Source organism: Panthera onca, chromosome B3 (genome assembly GCF_046562875.1).
Source record: "Panthera onca isolate mPanOnc1 chromosome B3, mPanOnc1 haplotype 2, whole genome shotgun sequence".
Taxonomy (NCBI): domain Eukaryota; kingdom Metazoa; phylum Chordata; class Mammalia; order Carnivora; family Felidae; genus Panthera; species Panthera onca.
In genome coordinates this window covers 985,755-1,004,104 of record NC_138344.1, presented here as the reverse complement: position 1 = coordinate 1,004,104, position 18,350 = coordinate 985,755, and the positions used below count along the sequence as shown (strand labels likewise).

The 18,350-nt window shown below is 61.2% G+C and overlaps 1 protein-coding gene across 3 annotated transcripts in view; it reads right to left on the bottom strand.

The window, feature by feature from the left end:
- Positions 1 to 17,857, bottom strand: part of TMED3 (transmembrane p24 trafficking protein 3) — an 83,070-nt gene extending 65,213 nt beyond the window's left edge. For 2 of the 3 annotated variants that reach the window (XM_078449118.2, XM_078449119.2), the window contains exons 1-2: positions 17,581 to 17,857; positions 16,020 to 16,268 (exon numbers count right to left, since the gene is read on the bottom strand). In XM_078449118.2, coding sequence (XP_078305244.2) covers positions 16,020 to 16,268; positions 17,581 to 17,769 — 438 coding nt within the window. In that variant the 5' untranslated portion in view covers positions 17,770 to 17,857. Of the gene's footprint in view, positions 1 to 9,868; positions 10,697 to 16,019; positions 16,269 to 17,580 lie in introns of those variants that run through there. The other variant, XM_078449117.2, reaches the window with a different exon arrangement.
- Between the last annotated feature and the right edge of the window lie 493 nt (positions 17,858 to 18,350).

Below are 18,350 nucleotides of genomic sequence, written 5' to 3'. Positions count from 1 at the left end.
TTGCCATTGCAACGACGTGGATGGATCTAGAGAGTGTAACACGCTAAGTGAAATAAGTCCGAGAAAGACAAATACCGTATGGTTTCACTCGTATGTGGAATCTGTAAAACAAACGAGCAAACAAGGCTCCCCGGCCAGAGGGGAGGGGGTGGGGGGATGGGCAAAATACGCGAAGGGGATCAAGAGGCGTAACCGTCCAGTCATAAAATAAATAAGTCGCAGGGGTGAGAAATACAGCACAGGGAATAGAGTCAACGTTATAGTAACACTGTATGGTGACAGGTGGTTCGGGGAGCATTTCGCGTCGTGTGGGATTGTTGAATCACTGTGTTGCACACCCAAAACTAATATAGCATTGTGTGTCACTATACTTCGATTCCACGGTTTTGCCTTTCCCAGAATGTCACGTGGCCGGGACCACGTAACAGGTAGCCTTTCAGACTGGCTCCTTTCGCTCATTTCCCGCTGATGCTGAATGATATACGGAAGGGCATCTTGGCTGCTCCGAGCTTTGGCGATTACGACCAAAGCTGCTGCAGACGGCCGTGCGCAGGTTCTCGCGTGGACCTGACTTGTCTATTCCTTGGGGGTAATGCCGAGCCGCGAAGGCGCTGGGTCACGTGTGGGGTTTTGTGGGAACCGCCACGCTGTCTCCCGGGGTGGCCGCACCACGTCCCCTCCAGCAACGAACGAGACTTTCTGCTCCACGTTCTCACCAGCACGGGGTGTCGTCAGGGGCTCCGGATTTGGCTGTTCTGTGCTCCTTCTGCAACTTCCCGTGAACTTAGAATCATTTCAAAATAAGAACATTTAAAACTCAAAACTGCAGAAGAACAATTTGACTATGCTACCTCCGTGCTGGCTTCCCGCCTCACTTGTGCATAGAGAATGTAGTCTCACCGTGACCCAGACGGTCTCCTGAGCTGTCCCGCTAGCCCCCCTGCTCACTGGCACACCTATCGTTCTATTCCGATGTTCCCCAAACGTGCCCTGGAACTCTGCCTCAGGGCCTTTGCACTTGCTCTTCCAGCTGGAACGTTCCTGCTCAAACGCCATCTCATCAGTGAGCCTATCCTTGAACCCAGCCCCACTAATTCCTGTCTCACTCCATTACCGCACACCCCACGTCACCTGTCCTCACCGCACCATCGCGACCTGACCTCACACCTATTTACTGGGTCGTCTGTGTCGAGACTGTTCTGGAGAACGTAAACTTCACGAGGGCAGGAAATTTGTTTCTATGTTATTACCTCCCGAGTGTGCAGCACATAGATGTTCAATAAGTGGTCACCGAATCGATTACTCAATTCACTGGGACTGTTGTCCTTACGGTTACGAGTTGCAAGCTGAAGCCTCTCCCAGTCTGTCTTGGGTTCTCTTTAGAGCGCACACACGGGTTTTACCGTGCAACAATGTAAACATCCATGCGGCGGGACTCCCTTCTTTCTCCTTCTGGACATTGTATCATAAGTAGAAGGACCCCCTCCCAAGCCAAGGCTTCAAGTGTTTGCCTCTCTGGAAACTGCTGGGCAGAAAGCAGGAAGCAGAGAGGAGCTGCTTCTTGTCTCCAAGCTGTGAGCATCACTTCCTTTTCACGTTTGTTTTTATCCTCACGGTACCCCTTTGCCAACCCTTCTGTTCCCAAGTTTGCCGGTAACCGGGGGCTCTGGCGGTGTTTCTGGCAGGCCACAGCTTGCACACGCCGTGCAGACTGTGCGAGATCTTGGCTCTGTGAGCCGGCCAACGCTTTACCTTCAAATAGGGGAGTGTACCCTCTACCTGTGTCTGCGTGTCAGAAACACTTGAGGTTAGTTCTTTTTCGCCAGTTTTACAGCTTGTATCTCTGCTTCAAGATCTTTGTAGAGGCAATGACTTCCTTGTTTTTAATATGATGATGACACGTTTGGTCACAATTTTTATCTGCCCCATGCCAACATTGTTGGTAAGTGTTTTCCATTTTCAGTGTGTTTTCCCCAGTGTTTCTTCCCTTTTATCCTGTATCCTTGGATAGACCCAGGGCTTCTCAACCCAGGCACCCCTGGCATTTTGGGGTCCACGGCTTTGCTGTGGAGGCTGCCTTTGCACGGCCGGATGGATGTTCAGTGGCATCCTGGACGCCCCCCTCCCCGGATGCCTCCTCCCACTTGTGACAACCAAAAGTACGTCCAGACACTGCCAAGGGGGCAGCCCCCAAGTGTCCCCCCAGGGTCACTGTTCTCCCCGTCGAGAACCACTGGCATCGATCACGAGCTCCTGTCTCTGGTTGCTCATCCCTGAGACAGAAGGACACAAGCCTCTCGCGTGGAGACGAGCCCGTGCTGGGGCAGGCATGACGTCCCCTGTCGGCGTGTGGCGAGGGAGCAGGAGCCAACGAGCGCCCACAACCCTCTTCTCCAGCCCCTGGGCACGGCAGGTGGCGCTCCACACGGGGGGCGAGGGGGAGCCAGTGACCCTCCCAAAGCCTGTCCCTAAAAGCCCTCCGAGGATGAAGCCCAACCCTCTCTTACGGTGACCCAGACTGTTCTGCTGGCCCTCACCTGCCTCTCCATCCTCGCTGCCCCTCGCGCACCTGTGTCCCCGCCCCCGCGCTCCGGCCAGCCCGAGTCCTGGCTTCCCCGAGCCATGCCCTGCCTCGAGCCTGGACCCCTGTCATCACGTAGCTCGGTGAATCCGTGGATGCACGAATGAGTGACTTTTCTAATGTGTGTTATACTTGAGAGAGACACAGAGTGGGGGGGGGGGGGGGGGGGGGGGCAGAAAGAGCGGGAGACACAGAATCCGAAGCAGGATCCAGGCTCTGAGCTGTCAGCACAGAGCCCGACGCGGGGCTGGAACCCAGAAACTGTGAGATCATGACCTGCGCCGAAGTCGGACACTCAACCGACTGAGCCACCCGGGCGCCCCAATGTTTATTTACTTATTTACTTGAGAGAGACAGAGACAGAGACAGAGACAGAGCGGGGAAGGGGCAGAGAGAGGAGAAGACACAGAATCTGAAACAGGCTCCAGGCTCCGAGCTGTCGGCACAGAGCCCGATGCGGGGCTCGAAGTCATGAACCTCAGATCATGAGCTGAAATCGGACACATAACAATGAGTCACCCAGGCGCCCCAGGATTTGCTTTCTTACTGATGTCATTCTGCCTCCACCTCCTCCTCCTCTTCCACCCCCTTCTCTTCCTCCACCTCCTCAGCCTTCTCCTCCTCCTCTTCCACATCCACCTCCTCTGCCTCCTCCACCTCCTCCCACTGCTCCTCCACCTCCACCTCCTGCACATCCTCCGCCCCCACCGCCAGCCTCCGCCTCTCCAGCCTGCCGCTCCACCTGCTGCCTCTCAGCCTCCTCCACATCGCCCCGTCCTCCTCCTCCATCAACTCCTCCTCCTCCGCCGCCTCCTCCTCCTCCTCTGCCTCCACCTCCTCCACATCCCCGTCCTCCTCCTCCACCTCCTCCTCCTCCTCCTCTGCCTTCTCCTCCTCCTCCACCTCCTCCACATCCCCGTCCTCTCCTCCATCAACTCCTCCTCCTCCGCCGCCTCTCCTCCTCTCTGCCTCCACCTCCTCCACATCCCCGTCCCTCCTCCTCCACCTCCTCCTCCTCTCCTCTGCCTCCACCTCCTCCACATCCCCGTCCTCCTCCTCCACCTCCTCCTCCTCCTCCTCTGCCTTCTCCTCCTCCTCCACCTCCTCCACATCCTCGTCCTCCTCCTCCATCAACTCCTCCTCCTCCGCCGCCTTCTCCTCCTCCTCTGCCTCCACCTCCTCCACATCCCCATCCTCCTCCTCCACCTCCTCCTCCTCCTCTGCCTCCACCTCCTGCACATCCCCGTCCTCCTCCTCCATCAACTCCTCCTCCTCCACCTCTGCCTCCACCTCCTCCACATCCCCGTCCTCCTCCTCCATCAACTCCTCCTCCTCCTCCACCTCCTCCTCCTCCTCTGCCTTCTCCTCCTCCTCTGCCTCCACCTCCTCCACATCCCCGTCCTCCTCCTCCATCAACTCCTCCTCCTCCTCCTCCACCTCCTCCTCCTCCTCCTCTGCCTCCACCTCCTACTCTGCCTCCACCTCCTCCTCCTCCTCCTCTGCCTCCACCTCCTGCACATCTCCGTCCTCCTCCTCCATCAACTCCTCCTCCTCCATCAACTCCTCCTCCTCCTCCACCTCCTCCTCCTCCTCCTCCACATCCCCATCCTCCTCCTCCCCCACCTCCTCCTCTGCCTCCACCTCCTCCACATCCCCGTCCTCCTCCTCCATCAACTCCTCCTCCTCCTCCTCCACCTCCTCCTCCTCCTCCTCTGCCTCCACCTCCTACTCTGCCTCCACCTCCTCCTCCTCCACCTCTGCCTCCACCTCCTCCACATCCCCGTCCTCCTCCTCCATCAACTCCTCCTCCTCCTCCACCTCCTCCTCCTCCTCTGCCTTCTCCTCCTCCTCTGCCTCCACCTCCTCCACATCCCCGTCCTCCTCCTCCATCAACTCCTCCTCCTCCTCCTCCACCTCCTCCTCCTCCTCCTCTGCCTCCACCTCCTACTCTGCCTCCACCTCCTCCTCCTCCTCCTCTGCCTCCACCTCCTGCACATCTCCGTCCTCCTCCTCCATCAACTCCTCCTCCTCCATCAACTCCTCCTCCTCCTCCACCTCCTCCTCCTCCTCCTCCACATCCCCATCCTCCTCCTCCCCCACCTCCTCCTCTGCCTTCTCCTCCTCCTCTGCCTCCACCTCCTCCACATCCCCGTCCTCCTCCTCCATCAACTCCCTCCTCCTCCTCCTCCACCTCCTCCTCCTCCTCCTCTGCCTCCACCTCCTACTCTGCCTCCCCCACCTCCTCCTCCTCCTCCTCTGCCTCCACCTCCTGCACATCTCCGTCCTCCTCCTCCATCAACTCCTCCTCCTCCATCAACTCCTCCTCCTCCTCCACCTCCTCCTCCTCCTCCTCCACATCCCCGTCCTCCTCCTCCATCAACTCCTCCTCCTCCATCAACTCCTCCTCCTCCTCCTCCATCAACTCCTCCTCCTCCTCCACCTCCTCCTCCTCCTCCTCCTCTGCCTTCTCCTCCTCCTCTGCCTCCACCTCCTCCACATCCCCGTCTCCTCCTCCATCAACTCCTCCTCCTCCTCCTCCGCCTTCTCCTCCTCCTCTGCCCTCCACCTCCTCCACATCCCCGTCCTCCTCCTCCATCAACTCCTCCTCCTCCCCCACCTCCTCCAGCACCTCCAGCCGCACCCAAGCTACTCTCTGATGTGACTATTCGCCGCAGCAAACGTGCATCATCCCAGTTTCAAGTGGGAGAATTGCAAAGTGCCTTCGCTGGGAGGTTCTGAACGGAGGTTCTGCGGGAGAACCAGCCCGGCCCTCAGAGCCAAGGTGAGCCTTACTGGCGTTTCCACCCTGACCTCTTGTGGTCGTTTCTCGTATCGCGGCAGCCCTCAGAAAAGGAAATGCCCCGAGTGTTTCCGGGAAAGGCCATCAAGGGACTCAGCACAGCAGCTGGAGCAGCGCTGACCGGGAACGACGTGCGTTCACGCCACTTCCCTTCGGGGACTTCGCTCTCACCGCACACGGAAGACGCCCGGCCCGGCAGCGGGTCACCCTGAGTGGCCGCACGCGGCCAGGGGCGGCTGGACCGGGGGTCGCGCCCGACTCCACGCTTGGTGCCCCGGTACCTTACTCACCGGGCTGAAGGGTGACCGTGCCTCTGCTCGAGCCAGACGCCCGTCCTCCCCCGCCCGCAGACGCCAGGCTCTTTGTTCCCGGGCTCTGACTCGGGCCCGGGTTTCCACCACAGACCCCTCGGCCTCAGACCAAACACCACCTCTGGCCCTCCTGGTCTCACCGGCTTGCATCTGGCAGACGCGGGGACTTCTCAGCGTCCGTAAGCGCGAGCGTCAGTTCTCACAGCAAACCTACGGTAAGTCCTGTCGTGTCTGTGTCTCCGTTTCTCGTACACCAGTCTGGAAGAAGTGTCCCCCCCCCCCTCGGTGGCACCACATTCACAAAGGACAGAATCAGCAGCTCCAGCCTGAGCCACATTCCCCTGCGACCCTTCCTCACCCCCGACCAACCACTCCTGTACCCAAAGCTTTCACCAGGAATGGGTTTTACTAAGCCATTTATCTTTCAGAGCCTCTTGAGAGAAGTAAAAAGCATGCCTCAGTTTACTCTTACCAGCCGGACGGTACTAGCCGGACGGCTTTGGGAAAACCTGAGTAAATGATCCGTGCCTCAGTTTCCCCACTGTAAAACGGGAACGTTGAGAGTCCCCGCGTCAGAAAGCCATTTGGAGAGCTGAACGAGGGGACACACAGCAAGCGTCTCCCACGTGGGTTTGCTCACAGGAAGAGCGGACAGTGATTCCTTCCACGGTGGCCGTGATTAGGATTATTTCTTAAATCCGCAGCCGCGTTAGAACAAAGGATCCAGGAGCGCCGTGTCGGGACCCAGGGTCAAGGCCAGGTACCAGAACAAGCGGCTCCTGGTGCTCTGATCGCGTGGGGAACTACAAGGGGCTCGGCAGCCGAGCCTGGACCCGGGGACGGAGGCGGACGCGTGCACGTCTCACTGTGTCACAATTACGCGTCACTCTCCTGTTGGGGGACACGTGGCCTCAACGGGGTTTTGCCAGATTACCTCCTCGTCTGCTGCGTATTTTCCTGGCAAGTTTTTTCGTCCTTTTTTGAATGTCCGCGTCTCTCCGTCTGTTAAAGGAAACGGACTTGGATCTTACGCTTTTGTCGGAGAGTCTGGTTCATTGGTTACATAGTCTTTTTATCTTATTTTTTATTTTTTTAAAATTTACATCCAAATTAGCATATAGCGCAACAACGATTTCAGGAGTAGGTTCCTTAGTGCCCTCCCCCACCCACGGCGTGTCGCGTGGCTCCGTGCGACCCTCGGGGCCTGTTTGCCCGGCCTGCGCGCTCAGGCTCCCCGGGCCTGGGAACATGCACGACCAGAAGCCAAGGCCAGGCCCTGGTCGGCGTCCTCCCGGAGAGTCGAGGAGGGAGGAGGGCGCCCCGGACGCAGAATCGCAGCGCAGAGCAGGACCTGACAGGTTGCTCACGCGGCACCTTAACCCCCCGCCCCGGGTACTCGCGGGGACACAGCAGGGAAGAGGGGACGCCCGGGGGCAGCTGGAACCCGTCTCCATCAGCCGCTGGCCAGTCGGGTCTGCCGTGCCCTCGCCCCGCAGGCTCGCCGTTCGGGCCGCTGGTCCCGGCTTCCTGACCTCCGGGGGGCCCTGGTGGCCTCGGGCCGACGGGCAGGACAGGCGGGCGCGGGGCCTCGGTCCGTCCTCCAAGTCCCCCCCCCCCCCCCCGTCAGTGCCGGCCCGGCCCCGGCCCCTTCCCGCTCCTGCACATGCTGTTCCACCTCCCCGAGGTCACGGGCACAGAACGCGTCCTCGGACGCTCGCGCCCTGCCTGCTTCCGTAGTCCCTGCAGGCCGCGTCTGGAGGACGGCCGCTCGCCAGGCCACCGCCCTGAAGGGGGCACGGGATGCGTCAGCCTACTCTTACACACAGGCCTGTGCGCGCGTACCACACACGTGCTTACACACACACAAACTAAGACACACACCGTGCACACGCACACACACACACGCACGCACACGCACACGCTCCCCTGTTGTGCAGCCTCCAGCTGCCGGTCCGAGGGCAATACACCCAGCGCGTTCGTGAGCGCTGGCTGTAAAACGCACAAACCGAGGATCGCTTCACACACGCAGTCCCCCCACCCCAGGGTCGCACCTGCCTGAGAACCAGTCCCGTTAAGATGAGCTGCCCTGTGTGGCGAATTAGAGAGACTCCAGTTAATACTTCAACTGCCTAAAATACGACAAGTCAAAAATGAAAAGGACACGCAGCTCACATAGATGCTCTGCGAGGGCAAGCCACGGGAGAAGCCAGACGCCCTTCTGAAGGCTGTCCGGCAGAGCTGGGACCCCGTGTCCCCCACCCCCTGCTCACCTACCTGGGCCTCCTTCCCTCCGCGAGGGACACGACTAGTAAGAGACGTGACTTGTTAAAACAAACGTGGCCTCGCACTCCAAGAGGGAGCGTGAACAGCGTGGTCTGTGGGCGCCCCGGAGAGTCGCGGCAGCAGCGGCCTCCTCTCCAGCAGGCCAGGTGCCCTCTGGGAGTTCACACGCGGGGCACTTCCTCCTGTAGCCCCTGGGTCTCTCACACGAACCCCCGGACACACAGAAGCTTCTTAGAAAGCGGAATGGCCCTGTCTGGGCTCTGCCGCCCTCGCTGGCCTCAGGCAGGCAACTATTTCCCATCAAGTTCTGCAAGGCTTGTCCATGATCAGCAGAACCAAGGACCCGTCACAGGAGCACAGCACACGGGCAGGGACATCCGGTGACAAGCCACTGCAAGCTGGTGAACGTCCGCCCGGCAGGGAACGCCGCAAACGGCTGGCTGTACGTTTTCACATTTAGATTTCGACGTTCGAAGCCTCTCAGGTCCCACTATGTCTGGTTTATTTACCCGTCTTGTTGGAGAGAGTGACGAAAGAGGGAATCGGCGGGTCTGAGCCCAGCGCTGCGCGGGGCACATTCACTCACGTGGTCTCACACGGGGCTGGAAGACACACACGCACGCCTCCACCTGCAGACCCACCTACACAGTCAGAGGGCGGCGGCCTCTTCCCGGGCTGCCCGCCCCGGGGCTTCCGTGTATCCAGAGCTCTGTTCTGACCCTCACTTCGCAGAATCTGCAACACCTGTCATTTCCTTCCTCCCCACCTCTGTCCTGCTTTAAGTTGAGCGGGGCATTAATTTTTTAAATAAGGGAGAGGAAATGCCATCAGGGACGTAGGCACAGATAAGCAGTATTTATCTTTCAACTAAGCTAAGTAAGCCTCACGGAGCTTCGTTTCCACGTGACGTGTCCCAGTGCACCTCGCCCACGACGCATTCACACCTGCCAGACGGCGCGGGCTTCGGATTTCTTGGTAGAGGTACTTTAAGGCAAACGTCGGATCTTCCTTCGAGAGCTGTTACGGAGACATGTGATCAGTAATGCATTAACTTCTTACGAACAGGCAACGCTATACATTCAGTAACCAATAATGTATTAAGACCTTAGCACGTGGCAGGCGCTATTCTGGGGACCAAGGACACGGCATGGAGTTTACATGTAGTGGCATAAGAAGAACAATAAACAGACAAGTACACGTATGTGTCAGTGGTGACAAAACTAGCTTCGAAGAAAAGCAGGGACAGGGAGACGAGGAGGCCGGGGCAGGTGAGAGGGTGCCATCTCGAATGGACTCGTTAGGGTAGATCTTGCTGCTAATGTGACATTTAGCCAAAAGGAGGCCACGCAGGTGTCAGAGAGATGGTGTTCTAATTGGAAATGGCATGTGCAAAGGCCCTGGGGCAGAGGCAAGGCCCAGTGTGTGATAGGAACAGCAAGGAGACCTGGGTGGAGTGAGAGAGGGGAGCAGGGCAGCCTACGGTATGCCGATGACGCGGGATCTCCCGGCCCACAGCGAGGACTCTGCCGTGACCCGAGGGACCTGTGGAGCCACGGGAAGGGGGTGACCCAGAATGACACGGTCTGACTTGAGTTTTAAGCAGACGCCGTGGCTGCTGAAATGGCACGTAGCACAGCCACTCCCCGTCTTCTCCCTGTTCTCGGCCCCTCTGTCCGGACCACATGATGACGTTGCTTCCTCAGTGACCTCCCGAGTCTGAGGCAACAAAGTAACCAAGGCCCCAGTCACTGCTTCCGCTCGCCTGGGAGATTTACCCGCGGTCTGCACACCCCGCGAGGGCAGCCTTGCTCCGTCACGCCGTCTGCACGGGCGCCCACAGCCCCCATTCGCCTGTAAGCTCCTCCAGGGCAAAGAAATAAAGGCACAGGTCTCCACGGTGCTCAGGCTTCGTTTTTATTAAACCACGTGCTGCCTCCGGGGAGATACAGCCGACCGAGGGCACCGGCCTCCAGTTTCCTCCCGCTTCCATGGCGGGCACCCCTGCTCACCCGGGATGGGAAATTTCTGCAAAGCCGCCCGCCCCGGGGCCCGGCTTCTCCAGGCACAGACAGCTCCGCAGAGGGAAGCGGACTAAAGAACCCCTTCTTCTGCACAGAGGCCTGGACACACACAGGCCGGGTGACCCGGGCACCGTGGGGCAGAGGGAGCGCCCGGAGCCGCCCCAGGAGGCCTGGGCACGCGGGGTTCCTCCTCTGGCCAGACGCGGGTCACTTCCTGTGGCCCTGCACAGCGGCCAGTCTCAGCCTGACCACTCGCTCTTCTCGGCGTCGCGCACGTAACGCAGTCAGATGCGTCCCCGTCACCGGGCTCTGTGGGCGCCGGCCGCCGGGACACCGGGAGCGGGCACCTGGGAGCTCGGTGCCCCCCCCCCCGCCCCACCCCTCCCTGGGTGGCTCTGCCTCCGGCCCAGCAGGAGCCCGTGACCTAGGAGGGCAGCTCCGTGCTGGGGGCGGGGCACAGGGACTAGGAGTGCGCCACCCGGGGGGCGGGCCGCTTCTCGGTGAAGAAGCTTTTCAGCAGCAGCACCTGGCTGAAACTGACCAGGAACAGGGCGACAGTCTCGCCGACAGACCAGTACGAGACCCGGCTGTTCAGCTCCTCCGCCCGCGCCCGGTCCTGGGCCTCGCGGAGCCGGTAATGCGTCTGGGAGTCAATCACCGTCTTCAGGGCCTCGTGGATGGTCACACAGGCCGACTCCATCTGGGCGGGAGGAGAAGAGCAGTCATGTTCTAACCCCGAGAGGAGCGTGCAATCCGCACACGGCCCACGCTGACACCCGGGCCACGTCCCCTGAGCCGCCGGCACCGAAACCGCACAGCGAGCCCGAGGCTCCGAATAGGAGGTGGCGGAGTCAGGAGCGGAGCCCGCGTGTCTGAGTCCCGAGCCTAGGCCTTCGAACGCGGCCCTGGGGTCTCACCTAACATTCGGGACAGTGGCGGGCGGGGATCGCCACCCCGCTGGTAGGAGGCCTGACTGACTGCTGGCCCCGCACACAGATGAGAAAACTGAGGCTCCAAGAGGCCGTGTGACCTGCCCGAGCTCAGAGACGTGAGTCACAGTCGTGGGGGCCTGTTCCTGTACACACACAGGCACAGGAAGACACCCCTCTCGTGTATGCACACACACCCGACCGCACATACGAACGTGCACGCTTACACACACACGCTCACGTGGGACCCCCTTCACCCGGCTCCGTGTACTGAGGCAGAACCTTGACTCCGTTCCCCCTCCCCCACACCTGCCCACTCCCGCGACACGATGAGCTGTGACTAGGTCACACGGCACGGCCACCCTCACGCCACGGCCACCACCCCAGCGCCTGACCTGACCACAGGAGCCGCTGAAAGGGAGCAGAGCTCCAGCTGCCAGCCTAGAGGACACAGGCACGTGCGGGGACCGGAGGAGGTCTCTGGGGGCCGGGGCACAACAGCCGACAAGGACCCGAACCCGCCAACAGTCTGGCGAGCGCAGAAGCTGATCCCCGGCCTCACCCCGACCCAGCCTGGGGACCCGCGTGGCCCGGACCGCCCGCCTGCGGCCCTGAGGTGCACGTGGTCCGCTTCGGACGCTCGGTTACGCCACGAAGGGAGTCACAAGCCCGCGGTGGTCATGAGGCTCACTCACAGGTGACCTATGACACGCATTTATCCAAAACCTAGAAGATTCTATCCCAACAAGGCCAGAGAAGCTCGCAACGCGTCCCGGAGACACCTGCTTCGGTCCCCGAAGCGCAGAGGTGAACTGTCCACACCGTGAGCGCAGGAAGGGAGGGGAGACCGAGTCACGGAGCCACCGCCTGACTGACCCCCAACACCCTCCCTTGTGTCACAAATGGAACTGTTTCCGGGAGGCAAATAGGAGACTCTGGCCAAAAAGCAACGTCGCCCTTACTTGCCTCACGGGCTGTTCACTCCGGGCCACGGCAGGCGCCACACCAGGCCACGCGAGGGAGGACGAGGCCTCCTTTCGGCCCCGGCGTTTACAAGGCCACGTATCGTGTCCACCCGATGAGTGGTCTGCCGCCAGGGCTACGGTTTCCTGCGGACACGCGGGCGGCTGCTGTCACCCGGGTCCATGGGGAAGAGCTGCAAAGTGCCACCCAGACAGGAAGCGACAGGGTCACTGCCACCCAGGTGGAATTAGGGGAGCTTCACAGGGCAGCAGTTCAAAGGGCAGAATCCAGGGTCACAAACCCACTTTCTCGGGGACACCCGCACACCCTGTCATCTCGGGCTGGCGCCCGGCGTCGTCACCTGCCCCACACTTGGTAGGCGGCGCGTACCTACAGGCGTCGGACGCTGAGAAGCGGCCACCTGATCCTGGAAGGGCTCGTGACACCAACGAGTTCCTTGATGTGTCAACCGGCTCCAAATGCCGGCCACAACAGGACCACCCGGGGCACAGACCTCTGCCGGACGCACGGCGGCATTCGTAGGCGCTGACGCCCCCCACCCCCCGCCCCAGCTCTTCAGGTGACGCTTCTGGAGCTCACGAAGGCACGTCCGCCATCGCAGAATGAACAGCGGATAAACCGGGAAGGGCTAGGAAGGAGGCCGCGGCGTGGGGTCAGGCTACTCTGCGAGCCGTGTCCAGGCCAAATCACGACACGGCACTTCTGGAAGCCTCTCTAGTCCAGCTGCACCGGTCACTGCGGTTCTGCGGGCAGGACAGGGCAGAGCGGCGGACAGACGTGGGCACCGAGGGCCCCGTCACAAGCAGGTTCGGGGTGTCCCTGAGATCAGCGGGGGCCGGGGACGCACACGTAGGCATGCGCACCTGTGGGACCTGCACACGCACACACACTCACTATGCGTGCACACACAGACTTTGCCTTTAAGCACGAGCAAAGCGCCCACGTGGGTTTCCGGGCTAGAATTCCACCCTCTACGCTTAGGTCCGTCCCACGCTCATTCAGACACTCGGAGAGGGCGCTCCCCGGGCCCTGGGCCTGGCTGGGGGGCTCAGCAGTGCAGGTCGGCAGGTGCAGGCTCCTCCCAGGGCCCAGAATCACCGGAAAAGGAGGGAGGGAAGAGGAAGAGAGACAGGGAGGACCCTGAAGTCACAGGTGCAGAGGCCCGAGGCAGAGGACACGTCGGGTCCGCCGTGCGAGGTGCCACGTGGGAGGCCGCGTCCCACCCACAGGCCAGAGACGGCACCGCGGTTCTGAGAAGAGGGCGGCGGTGGCCTTCACAGGAAGGTCTCAGATCAGGTCCCGGAGGGTAAAGCAGCAACGGGCGGGAACGTAGCTCTCCCAGCATCAAGGCCACGGGGACCCAGGGGCAACACAGCACATGACGACCACCCCCCACCGAAGCACCCCCTGCCCAGAAAGGCACACTACGTCCCCATCGCTGGGACCCCCGCCTGTGCCAGTGCATGGCCCGTGACCACGAGCTTTCCGTTAGGAAACCCATCCAGCCTGCTTTCTACCCTGCGGAATCCCTTCTGCTTCCAAGAACCCTGTTTTCTCAGGGCCCTGGGCCCCCTGGGCTGGAGTGTGGCTTCCGCCCTGGCTGCTTCCCTGGCTGGAATCCGGGAGCCTCTCGGGGTTTCCGGTCACTGCTGCCTTGTGACAGTTGCTCCCTGGAGACAACTGTCCCCCTCCCGGGACCGTCCCCTTCCTCTGCTGCCACACCAGCGTCTCACCCTGTCTGTCCCGCCTGTTGATGCTCCAGTCTTCAGCCTGCAACCACCAGCAAGGTCCCCCAGCCTGCACCCCACGGGGCCCCCACGGACAGGAACACTCGGGTCCTTACAGACTTCAAGAGCTCGGAGCCAGGGAAGCACGAGCTGACCTCAGAGCAGAGGTGGGAGAACCTTTAATCCTCCCCGGAACACCAGTGAGCGACCCGGGGCCTCTGACCTCCGCTGGAAAACCTTCAGCCTCTGCTGGGATCTGCCCGGACTCTCAGGAAGCTCGGCCGCCCCAGGGGCACCCTCCCGGCCCCTGCCCTCTCCTGGGAGCCTCGTCAGGCTGGGACCCAAGCTGGAGACAAGTCCCCGTGGCCTTAGCCCCGGCCTGGACCTTGGTCACTCTGGATCCCGCTCATCCATCAGAGTTTGGATTTGGGGGCCAGAAAACATGGCCTCTGGCCCACCGCTGTGCTGGAAGAGGTTGGGGGGGGGGGGGGCAGGGGGTGTGAGAAAAGAGCCGGGGCCAATGGGGGATCCAAGCCACGCCAAGAAAACAAGGTCTGGGGAGGGACGTGCACCTGCAGGCCCCTCCCGAGAGCCGTCCCTTAAACCACAGCTCTGACCACAGCGCCCCGTGGCTAACTGACATGGCCACACATCTCAGCCTGCCGCCAGCCGGCACCAGCACACAGGAAATGCCCGCCACACGGGAACCAGGCTCTCAGGTGTAGACACAGACAGACGGTGCTCAAGGCTGGGGGTGGGGGCGGGCGGGGTGGTCAGAGGTACCAGGGGAAGGGACCCCCTCTGGAGGCTGGGCAGGAGAAAACAGGAGATCCAGCCACGCAGAAGGGGGTGAGTAGTCAGTTTCCTGCAAGAAAACCAAATCTAATTCTAAGCCTCCAGGAAAGGATTTCTCAATCGCAGTGACCATTAAGCCTTTTCTCTACCCGATCTGTCTTCCACCGGTTAGAGGGGGAGACCTTCGGCTCCGCTTCCAGAGTTACCACATCTTCAGCACGGAGGCTGTTTCACCGGTGAGCCACAGAACTCCCAAGAGTACGGGCTGTGGGACCTCCCACCCAGGACACGCCACGGGTCACGCGGCCAGGCTCAGATCCAGGGCCGTATGGCGGAAACTGCCACACGTGGCCACTGGCCACCTGTGACTGCTGGGCCCCGGAAATGTGGCTACACAGCCAACGAGGAAACGAGTTTTTAATTTCATTTTAATAAACTTATGTTGCAATAGCCGTACGTGGCCAGGCCACACCCCGGACTGGGTGGCGGTAACCCCCATCTGATCAGGGAGGGCAGCCGAACCCACTGTCAGAGCCACAGAGGAAGGGAGCGGGTGACCACGTGACCACCGAGAGGCCGCCCAGAAGGCGACCTGGTCCCGCTGGAGACTTAGACGCTCTGGCTTTGGATCAGGAGCAGCGCAGCCCCGACGGTCAATCCTGTCTTGCGGGGTCCCCTGGGCCCCGCCACACAGTCATGTGGCAAGTCTGTGCCATGTGCCACGACTGGGGGCAGGGGATACCAGGGTAAACGGCACGGGTTGCTGGGCGGGCCTCGGGAAGCCGAGAGCCTGCACTGCGCGTGAGGGGCAGGAGGGAGACTGACGAAGGAGCCTGGGCTCAGTATGTCACTGGCCCCGAGAGCCCATGCACGGCCATCTATCCCCGATTCTCTTCCAGAGTGTGGGGCCCTGGCTGCGAGTCCACTGCCCAAGCAGACTGTCTCTGCCAGCCCTCCCGGCATCCAGGGGGCCGCGGGACACCTGGCAACGACGGGCTGAGCAGAAGTGCGGCGAGTGACTCCCGGGCCGGGAGTCTGAAGAAGCAGGCGGGACTTCCGGAGGAAGTCCGCTCAGAGCCCAGAGGAATGGAGCAGGGAGCCCACCAGACAGCACCCCGGATTCCTACGTCAGTCCGTGGAGGAAAGCTCTCCACCAACCTAGTTACCGCTTGAGTGAGAAAAGATCTGCCACAGGGTTAAGCCACCGACACGTGGGGTTGATCTGCCGTCGCAGCTCACGTGGCCCTAACAACACACCGTACGAAGCAGGCGTTCGGTCTTGATGATGCACACACACTGTACACGCGGGGGGGGGGGGGAGGGGGCAGGCACGGACGCCCCCCGAGCGATGCCGTTTGAAAGGCCGGTGGGAACACGGAAATTCCAGAGGATCTGGCGAAACAACGCAGAGGGAGAGCACAAGGGGGACCGTGTCCTTTAGGACTGAACGCAGGAGGAGGTGAGGCCAACACTGAGCCACGCAGGCCAGGAGCTGGAGGCGGGGCGACTGAGGGCAGGCCAGGACCGACCCGAGGGGAAGAATGGGCTGAAGGCGGAGCCCGGCCCGCGGCCGCCGACGTCCACTCACCTGGGTGAGGGCCGTCACCCTGTTCCCCATGTCTGGGAGGATGGGGGGCTCGTCGCCCACTTGGAAGTCAAAGTAGACGGTCTTGTGAGAGAAGGTGGAGAACTCATTGCTGAAGCAAAACTGATAAACGCCCTTGACCTCGGCCCGGTGCGTGAAGCTGTCGTACTGCTTCTTGGTTTCCCTGTAGATGGTCTTTCCCAGGGGGTCCTCCACGTAGCAGTCCACGTCATAGTGGCCTCCGGTAATGACCTGACAACCAGAGACACACCCACCGTCTGCTTTACCAGTGGGGCAACCAGCGCACGTGCAATGCCGACCGGCCACCGTGAACTTCCTAGAACAGGTGCTGGGATGCTCTCGGTCGTCCTGGGGACGACACTGAGGTTGGGAGAGGTTAAGTAAATCCGCCATGGCCACACTGCTAGAAAGGGACAGGGCTAAGATTTGAATGCCCGTCTGCCCGACTTCCCAAGGTTTTGCTCTGCAAGGGCACAATGAGCTTAATCCTTCCCCTTTTACAGAAGAGGAAACTGAGGCTCTGAGATCAAGTAAATTGCCAGACGGGTCTAGTGAATGTTAATATTATTACTGATTAAATGCAAAAAGCAAATACAGATTAGAGTGCTCATAGACCCGGTGGCCATCAGAGGTGGGAGGGTCCTTGGGAATGACACAGTTCAAACTCTTTATAAACATAAGAGTGACAAGATGGGCATTGGGCAAAATCACACAGGTGGTCATCGGCTATAACCAACGTCCATCGAGGGACACAGTCAGCGGCCTACATCCACTTCCAAAGTTCTTCTTTGCACAGATGGGAGGATTTCCTTTATAAGTGGTCGGCCCCCTGCTGCTGGAGGTGCCAAAATCAAGGTGGCCATCCTTTGACAGGGCATTTCTGCCCTAGCAGTGACCAGACCACCTCCCAGGCCCCTCCAGCCTCATAATGACCAGTTTTTAGTGATTGTACGGGGGTGGGGGGGGGGGCTGTTAACCCAGACACAATTTGCATGTTGTCCACAGAGATGTCAAAGTGGCCATACCAGCGACCCAGAGGCCATCCCACACCATGTTGTCCCCAGGCACAAGCCTCCTGCAGTGGCTCTGGCCAGAGAGGACCCATGAAGGGCCTGCCTCACTCCTGCTTGCCCACGCCACCTCATCCTGGGAATGCCTGGGAGCAGGTGTCCACGGGCAGGTGGCCGTCTGGGGAGGATTCCCACTGGCACCCCAACCCCAGATCTGCCCACTAAACCTCCGGGGCAGATCCCTCACCCGAGACCAGTCCCCACCCGTGCGCCGGGCGGTCTGTGGGAGGAGGCGGGAGTGCAGGAGCGGCAGCATATGGCCCCAACAGGACTGCTTGCTGGTAAACACTGCGCCTTGTCCCCTCCCCTGCGTTCACCCCGCCTCCGCCTGTAAACCCTGGAGAAGCGGGGAGTACGACCACGAACCCACCTCCCGCCCCCACTGCCGTGCTTGAGTACACGCGGGACAAGGCGGGCCGAGAGCGCTGCCTCCCGGCCCGCCCGCAGTGCCGCCCGTCGGGGCGCGGCCTCACCTGGTAGTCCAGGGAGAACTTGGCGCCCCGCTCCACGTCCTCGTGGAAGCACTGCTTGGCGCTGTCGGGCAGCTCGAAGGTGAGCTCGGCGCCCCGCGGCCGCTCGGCCCGGAGCAGCAGCAGCAGCAGCAGCAGCAGCAGCAGCGGTGGCGACGGCGGGGAGCCGGGACGCGCGCCCGCGGGGCCCATGGCGCTCCGGTCCGGTCCCGGCCGGGGCGGCGGCTGCGGGGCGCTGGGCGCGGACGTGGCGCCCAGGCGGCGCTTCCGGGGAAGGCGCCCCGCCCCTTCCCTGCTGCGCGTGCGCGCTGGCTCCGCCGGGCAGGCCACGCCCCCTCCCCCTGCGGCGCCCGGCTTGGCGGGCGGGCTGGGGGCGGGGCAGGCGGGCGAGCTGCGCGGGAGCCCCGCACCCTGGGGCCACTGAGGCTGCGCTCAGCCACTCAGATGTCTGGGCTATCAGGACAAGGCGAAGGTTCTCCTGGGATAAAACGCTCTTTCTTTCTTTCCCTTTGCCTTCTCAAAACCATGAAAGCGGGGAAATTGACTTACTGCCTTCTCCACTACCATTGGCCTAAGAAGATATCTTGTATAATCACTACTACAGGGTTTTGATATTCTAAGAGCAGGTAAAACAGAAAAGACACCGACTGTGGTTTGGCTACTCAGTAAAGAATTTTTCGGGACAGCGTTATCACATGTGTATCCGGATTTCCGCAAATAATTGTACCGCCATATAGACCCCCACGTGGACGACAGGGAAGTGTACCGCCGCG